This window comes from Gymnoscopelus braueri (assembly GCF_963280865.1).
Source record: "Gymnoscopelus braueri genome assembly, chromosome: 12".
NCBI lineage: Eukaryota > Metazoa > Chordata > Actinopteri > Myctophiformes > Myctophidae > Gymnoscopelus > Gymnoscopelus braueri.
In genome coordinates this window covers 50,050,532-50,058,860 of record NC_137614.1, presented here as the reverse complement: position 1 = coordinate 50,058,860, position 8,329 = coordinate 50,050,532, and the positions used below count along the sequence as shown (strand labels likewise).

The 8,329-nt window shown below is 40.2% G+C and overlaps 1 protein-coding gene across 2 annotated transcripts; it reads left to right on the top strand.

Annotated features, from left to right (window-relative positions):
* The first annotated feature begins 1,458 nt into the window (after nucleotides 1-1,458).
* On the top strand, nucleotides 1,459-7,283 carry LOC308096208 (uncharacterized protein). Of its 2 annotated transcripts, none has more exons than XM_080443543.1 (14): nucleotides 1,459-1,545; nucleotides 2,577-2,805; nucleotides 3,089-3,164; nucleotides 3,267-3,559; nucleotides 4,095-4,208; nucleotides 4,301-4,377; nucleotides 4,486-4,575; nucleotides 4,657-4,862; nucleotides 5,439-5,535; nucleotides 5,630-5,792; nucleotides 5,939-6,042; nucleotides 6,120-6,264; nucleotides 6,552-6,666; nucleotides 6,963-7,283. In XM_080443543.1, exons 1-14 carry the CDS (start codon nucleotides 1,538-1,540, stop codon nucleotides 7,274-7,276), a joined length of 2,031 nt encoding a protein of 676 aa, XP_080299669.1. In that variant the 5' UTR covers nucleotides 1,459-1,537; the 3' UTR covers nucleotides 7,277-7,283. The 2 variants fall into 2 exon arrangements, with proteins under 2 accessions (XP_080299669.1, XP_080299668.1); XM_080443542.1 differs by having other exon boundaries at nucleotides 4,474-4,575.
* The last annotated feature ends 1,046 nt before the right edge of the window (nucleotides 7,284-8,329 follow it).

Sequence of the window (8,329 nt, the reverse complement as noted above, 5' to 3'; positions counted from 1 at the left end):
GCCCTCTACAGATCTGGTCAATATAAATAACCATTGATCATTAGGCCTACCATTGATCATAAACGAACAGTTTATCTAACCTATCATGCGTCATATTTACTATTTCTAAGTAGCCTATAACATAATGAATAATAGATGATCATGGTGAGATATTTGAGAAACAAATCTGTACTAAACAGCCGTGTGTTAGAGACCAGTAAAATAAAATCAGTGTGGTGACTTGAGGTCTCAAGTTGATCTGGCGACCATGTCTGTTTTGTTTTTTTAATGGCTGGTTGTATACTGTATGAGTTGTTAACGGTACGCAATTGTTGTGAGAAGAATTGCTCACTGGTGTAAGCACCTGTCTGGTGAATTTATGCTGACATTGGGAGTGGTTCGAATCCCCGAGGGGATAAACAATTATTTATTTATTTATGTATTCATTGATGCGTTTATTTCCACGCTTTAAATGGGCTGAATAGATATTGTACCTTACACACAATGACTCCAATGGCGAATAGTAGCATTTATAAAACGTTTAAATCTATTGTTAGAGAGACTGACACAGGAAAGAGTCTTCCTGTTTCTCAACAACAACAAACCCAACGGAGAGCCAGCGCCCAACGCAACGTGAGTGTTCGTCTGTCTGACGTTTCTTCATCCAAACAAGAATCAGATCGGTATGTTTTGACATTGTGATATGAAAACAAAAAACAACAGGCATTGACGAGGACAGCTACGTGTTCTTTCACCGTGGACAACATCTGCTGTTACTAGGACAACAGTAGACGCGGTCTCAACTTGATCTGGTCTCGTCTTAATCTTTGTCACCGGCTGCATCCACCCGGTCCAAGACCAAGAGTACCAGCCGCAGCCGGTACCACTACCAACACCAGCGTGCAAGTAAGAACAGTTTTTAATAAGATAGATGCTAGTAAAATATCCGATAATGATGGGTTAATGTTGTAACAATCAGAGCGATGGAGATGGAGACCTCAAGTAGGCCTAGTTCCAGTTTAAATGAAGATGTTATTGTGTTACAAATATAATCACATTATTCAAAAGTAATTTATTTTAAATGCACCACAGACGGTCTCTTCTGGTGCAACCCTGCTGAACTGGTAGTTTTGGTGCTATTTTTTAATCGATATGCAATAGGCCATTATCATTAAGCTAAGAACATTATTGTTATTAAGCATGATTTTGCCCGCTATGGTCTGTAGTAAGGTCCACAATACGTTTTGTCTAGGTATACTTTTATAGTTGTCGAATGAATTTTTGAAATTATGATTTAATTACATTTAGTAATGGTATGAAGGACCCTTCCCTGGACGTTAAGCACTAGACTGCTGGCCTGAATATTATGGTCTTGACCTGCTGTAAAGTGTCATGATATAATGTGTGTGATTTGGTGCTATATAAAATTGAAATTAATTAATGTATTGTCTTTGTTGTTTGACAGAATGCTGATTATAATTCAAACGTGGCTTCAGTTGCACAGAACCTCATCAATGTGCTCACTCAGAACGTGCAACACACTCCTCTGGATAACGACATGAACAGGTCTGAGATTTTATGCATTTTACTCGTCTGTTAATTTAACCACTTGAACCTATAAGAATCCCTATTCTGGGGCCAACATTCAGTGAAAATAGCAGATCTACAAGCTCAAGGCATCAGGCTGCAAGCATTGTGAGCATAGGCGCCGGAGGCGGGGTCACACGGTCCTCTGTGTCCCCCCACTTTTCAGCTATCGACTTCTTTTTGAAAAAAAAAAAAAAAAAAAATCTTTTTTTTTCTCTACCGGCGCAGTAGCTCCGCAGCCTCCGCCCACCCCACCGTTCGCATTGTCAAGCGGCCCCAGCCAGACATGCTAATTGCCTCTAATAAACAAGTCTTGATCACTGTGGCTGTGCTAAACATGTTCTGCAGGTTTTGGGGAGGGTGTCATTATTGTCATTATTGAAATGAAGGGTCGCTATGCTGTGTCCCTCAACTCCCTCGTCCTGTGTGCACTAACAGTCACTGCATGCACTGAATACCAGTGGTGGAAAAAGTACTCAAATGTTTTACTTAAACAAAAGTATAAATTCTGCGAAGTAAAAATACTCTGTTACAAGTAAAAGTAAGGTATTCAAAATGTACTTGAGTAAAAGTAGAAAAGTATTGGTATCAAAATGTATTTAAAGTACCAAAAGTAAAAGTAGGCTACTCATTATGCAGAAGGTCCCATTTCACAAGTTTTCAAATGTGAAAAAAAAGTTTTCTAACCCTTGATACTTTTACTTAAGTAAAACATTTGAGGATGGGACACACTGGGATGGGTAGAGTGTTGTTAACTGTTTTATGGTCATTTCATGAATTAATTAAGCAAAAAAAAATCATGCCCGCAACGCAGTGGGAGGGGGGCGGGGGGAAGGGGGGAGTCATGACGTCGTCGCTGTCCCCCCACTATTTAACCCCTTCCGGCGTGCCTGATTGTGAGCTTTTAGATCTACTATTTTCAGCCAAGATATCTATGTAGAGCGGGGAACCTAGTCTTAATGTGCTGTACTATAATGTTTTAAACAAATATCTTGTTTTTAATTATGCAGGTCCTTCAATTTTCTCCCCAAGAAAAGTTCATTTCTTGGAAAGCGAAAGATGCAGACTCCAAAAGCATCCACATCATCTCCAAGAGCCTGGAAGCCTTTTAGTTTTTATTTGTACTTGTTAAACATGAATGCAGAGACAACCCCAAGCCCAGAGGAAGAGTTCCAGCTTGCCCAGGCAGGACTTGGAAAAAGACTTGTCAACATATCCAAGGATATGAGCCATGATGAGGTATGAAGATTGATTGAATACTTTATTAGTTAGTAATGTAAACAGCACATGGTACAGTAATTAAAAGGATAACACAAAAAAAGTCCTTGGGACTTGTTTCCAATTTCCATTGTGGTCCTATGTATTCAATTAATCAACATAGCATACAAAATGAACTCTATAATACATGTCATCAACGAAACCTACTGGTTACAATTAGTGTATCTATTTGAACATGCTTTTCATCCTAGTGTTAGGCTGTTCTTCAAGCATGTAGACATCATAGTCTATGCTATTCTTTTAGTTCTCCAGACTACTGCAAGTGGAGTATCCCAAGATGATGGAAGTGACCGGAGGCTATTATCTTTACAAATCTCCAGGTGATGTAAATGTGTAGTATAACATCCATTGTAATGCATTGCCATTCATATAACTTGGCCCAACAACCACAATGAAATGATACTAACAATGTTGTGTTACAGGTGGTCAGGGTAAAAGAAGACTCATCATGATCTCTCCTGATTTCAATGATGGATACTCTGGTACCTTCCTTCGGAGTGTTACGGGGGGAGGGAAAAACACCACGTATGCTGTGCCTTTGCAACACAAGTTCGACCTGACTCCATTACCTCCAGACGCAATAGAGTTCCTTCACACACCGAAAGAACAGTGCAAAACATGCAAGGTGACCTATCCTTTGCAGATTTTGCCCCTCCATGTTCAACAGTGTGTGGAGACTCATTCGTCAGAGGATGACTATGATGATGATGATGAGGTAAATGTCACCATTAAATAGGTGATTGTTTTATTTTTTATGTAATTTGTTTTGTCACTTGGTGAAGTTGTCAAGCTTGTGCTAATTTATAGTGACTGATAGACGCAGTCATTTATTATCGTCTTTATGGTGTGTACATTATTTTTAAATGATAATGCACCATACGCACACTGAGATTGTAGGGTGGGTGATAGCTGATTTGAGCAGTCAGAACTGTCCTCAGTTATTTTACTTTTTCAGTGCTGTATAGAAGCCTACATCCAGCTGCTTGGCATTCCATAGGTTTTATAATTGCAATGTAACGTCACACAGAAATACTGTAATCCACAGAACCTATTGTAAGGGTTGTCTGTCTCTCTCTGTGTGTGGGAATGGCTGACTTATTGTGCGTGCATGGACGATCTCCATGCCCAACAGGTACTATGTAGTCACACCCAGCTCCGAGTCCAATTTGACTTTGTTTTGGCCAGATGTGACAGCCATTACCCGTTGTGAGTATGTGCAACTAATTTTTTATTTTGTCTCTTCATCTTAGACATGTCAAAGTGAGGTCGAGATAGTTTCTGTGACAACACCCAAGACTGCACCCCATCTGCACCATGAGACTGCACCTCCTCTGCACCATGACACAAAGACCTCTGTTGAAGAGGTATTATACGTAATGTTTTGTGAAATGCCTACATTAACTGTTTGTGTGGGGCTGTGGCAGTTGTTCATTTTCTGTGTTCTGTTCTCCATCAGAAGGTTCCGTGTCCTATCTGTTTCATGAAGTTCTCACCACAGTTCTTGGAGATCCATGCTAGCATGTGTGGAGAAAGGTATTTGAGATGGTGTATATTTGTTCATTTTAAACGTATATGCTGCCTAGTGCCTATAGTACTTTCTTCCCCCTTATATCAATGTCTCACTTGTAGGTACCTTTATAGAGGAGAGGAAAATCTTAGCCATGCTGAGACAACTGCCATGAGGAAGGAAACTGCTGTGGGCCAGGACAGTGGAGAGGAGCAGATCAAAAGGTAAATAATGTTGTCTAAATGCATTAAGGTTTTATAACATTTAATCGTTTACATGCCTTCATTTTGAGTTATGTTTGGCAGTGTTGATGATGTATTGGACACCATCAATCGAAGAGTGGACAAAGATAAAGAGTTCAAAATCCAAATCTCAAGAACCAACATTCTGGAGAGGGGCCTTCTGCAATGGCAGCGTCAAAAAAAGAATTCACCCTCTGCTACCCTGGCAGTTACCTTCTTTGGGGAGGCAGGAGTGGACAACGGCGCTCTTCGAAAAGAATTTCTCACAGGTATAACAAAAATGAACACATTTGAATTCGTATATACTGTAGACTACTATAGAGTCCACTGAAATTGTTTTAGATGTCAGCTTATGAACTTTCTACACTTATTTGTTTTAGCTCTTGCTCATTTACCCTAGTGCTAGGTATGCTCTTAGTTGCTTGTTTTAGAAGAGAATGCTCTTAAGACTTCTGGTGATAAGTAGTTTCTTGCCTACCCATGTTGAATACACTTATTGTAAGGCGCTTTGGATAAAAGCGTCTGCTAAATGACTGTAATGTACTTTGGTTATATGGGTACCTAAACCAAATCTTCATGAAGACAATGTTCTCTGTAATATGTCATACTTACCCATAACATTCTCTAATGTACTTAAATAGAATACCCATTAATTTAGAGTAGTGGCAGTCTTCTGAGTAACCCATATTCGACAACCCCCTAAATTTTTATCTGGATGGATATTTTGGTCTAAAGAAATTGGCTAGTAGTTATACAAGTCAGAGGGCCACAACGATACAATAAAATACTTGATGCAGAAGGCCATTGAGCACCATATTAAAGGCTGTTTGTTCTTCTTGGTATAGAAATTGTTGCAGGAATCGAGGGCCGCTTCTTTGAGGGACCACAAAATCAGAGGATCCCACGATATTCTCTGACTGACTTTGACGGTGGCCTCTTCAGGTGTGTTTATTTTTGATAAAAAAGTGTTGACCAACTACTCGGTAAATGTTTTCTAACTTAAGTAAATGCATTCATGCTCAATTTGTGTAAATAGGACTGTTGGAGAGATTTTGGCTGTTAGTTTGGCACAAGGTGGCCCATCCCCTGCCTTCTTCAGCCCATGGACTTACAGCTACCTCTGCAGTGGGCAGATAAACACAATGGATCTCAACAGTAGCGCAGTGGCAGATGTACAGTTGCGGGCGTTAATTGACCAGGTATGTCCTGTCCTGTGTGATTAGAACTGCTGCTGGGTTATGTAAAAAAAATTAAGGGGTGGGGGGGCATTCCCTGTCAATTTATATTGTCATGTTTACATGAAATATTGCTCCAGGATGTTCTTAGTCTTAATTTACATTTTCAGGTAGAGTCATCGACAGAGCAATCAATTCAAGACCTATCTGACGACATCTACGATCACGGATATACTGGAAATGTCTCATTTGAAAAGAAGGAGTCCATTGTTCGGTATGCGTGTTTCTGTTTGTATAAGAAGATATACTAACTTGAGTGTGGTTTTGTAGCTAATGTTTCTACTTTTGCAGTGTCATCATACTCCATGCAATGCTGAGGTTGCAGCCTATGTTGGAACAGCTAACGGAAGGGCTGAAGCTGTATGACCTTCTGTCATTAATCAGGAAGTATCCAGATATCTGCCAGCCCCTGTTTGTTCCTGGGGAAGATGTAAAAGTAAGAAAAAACAAGTGGCCATATTAACATATCGCAAAAAGTTTGGAATTTGTTCGGTAGATGTTTATCTGTTGTAATAATGCTATCTGGCAATAACGTTTATAGGCCTACCGTTGAAAAGCCTGTTTTATTTCCCTTTTTTAAATGGTGCCCATTTGTAAAGAATATGCATTTGTGGGATGCACAGTTCAGTATGTGGGTTGCAGTCATGAAGATTTTAGTTGAGCTTCCTACCTCAGGTGCCCATGGTGATTAATATAATTTACATTATAACTTTCTCGTCATAGGTCAATGCAGAGTTTGTCGTGGCATCCATTCGTCCTGAACTGAGTGACTTGGGGACTAACAGGCATCAGGTTGAGATGAAGATGATGGACTTCATTCAGGACTTCCTTTATGAAGGTATATAATTTCTGATTCCCAGCAAATCCTATATTCCGTTGTCAAACTGCAGTTTGACTGCTTGTAGTCTTAAAAAGATACCCAGGTGCCACCTGTAGTTGCAGGTAAGTTATATGCTCCCTAAAATGTTTTGATTCATTATTATAGTACCTTCCATTTGAAAATCTTAACCCAGTCAGTCAGCTGTCATTTTGTGGCTGAGATTACCCTTGTGTAATTTACTGAAATGGTTGTAAGCCGTAAAGTAAAAGGACCTTTAAACTGTCACGTAACACTTAAATCTATTTACTTCATAGCTGAAGATCAGGGGCATGGAGATGACACCGATGGCCCAAGTCCCACTCCCATCACACCTGCAAGGCTTCTGCAGTGGATCACAGGCCAAGGTCACATCCCACTTCTTCCCTCAGAGAAGAAGGATTTTGCTGTAGTGGTCGAGTTCAACCATGACTGCACTAAAGACTTTGGGGATCATGGTGTCTGTTACCCTGTTGTGTCTGCATGTGCCAACACCATTAAGTTCCCTGTAAGACACATGGGCACCTATGATCAATTCAAAACTGTTCTAACAGAGGCTTTTCATCTAGGCCAAGAATTTAGCCATGTGTAAAGAATTAAAGGAGAAATCCGGACATTTTAAGTGTTATCTTTGATGTATAGTTACTCACTCACCGAGTTAGGAAGTGGCGTTGAGTTTTTCCAGTGATTCCCCTGTCTGTGAGTCTGGTCGACCCCCACCATTGGCATAGTGGGAGGCGCTTGTCTTAGTGAAAATCGCCTAATTCCACAGCTCCAAACTTCTTCTTTTTTCCACAAATCCTCCTCATGGTGTCTCCTGATACTTTCACATGCACTGTTTATAACTCACGAGCTGGCGTTCATGGTCAGCGACGTGAATGTTTTCCTCTCGCGAGATTTCCCGAGGAGCGCAGTGAGCCGAGGACGGGAAATCTCGCGAGACGCAAGATTTCACTAAGCGATTTTCACTAAGACACACGCCTCCCACTATGCCAATGGTGGGGGTCGACCAGACTCACAGACAGGGGAATCACTGGAAAAACTCATCGCCACTTCCTAACTCGGTGAGTGAGTAACTATACATCAAAGATAACACTTAAAATGTCTGGATTTCTCCTTAACTGCCTCTTTTTTCAAGGTCACACGACAACCCAAATGTTTACGTTTACAATGTGTTAAAGGAGTAGTTCAGCCATTTTAGTTTTTTTTTTTTGCAACTGTTCCTTGTCTGGTTAACATTTTGTGTGACGTAAATATAACATTAGCTTGGCACAGAACAAAGTTCTCAGGTTTGTAATTTCTAGATGGCTGGCTAGAGATATGAGCCATGAAAAAGTATAATAGTGAAGGCCACTATTATATAGTGAACCCCACACGTTTCTTTAACCTGTTTAAGTAGACATTTTATACATGCACTTTATCCTCTTGTTGGACTGTTCAAGCATGTATATGTTATGTAGTAGCTATGTTATTGAAGCTACTACAAAAGAGATGCAGGGAGCGATAGGATGCTACAGTTGGAGCAAACATGTTGTCTCAAGATTGTTCCATAGAAGTTAGAAACCTCAGAAGCACTTTGAGATTTTACCGTGTAGCTTTTCACTTGTCAACTGTTTACATTGTTGTCCTGTTTACATGTTTATAC

What these genes read in the sequence shown, in the direction of transcription:
- LOC308096208 (XM_080443542.1), top strand. An exon ending in CAAAGACCTCTGTTGAAGAG is followed by an intron (nt 4,209 to 4,300) that starts GTATTATACGTA and finishes GTTCTCCATCAG; the next exon opens with AAGGTTCCGTGTCCTATCTG. An exon ending in TGCGGGCGTTAATTGACCAG is followed by an intron (nt 5,793 to 5,938) that starts GTATGTCCTGTC and finishes TTACATTTTCAG; the next exon opens with GTAGAGTCATCGACAGAGCA.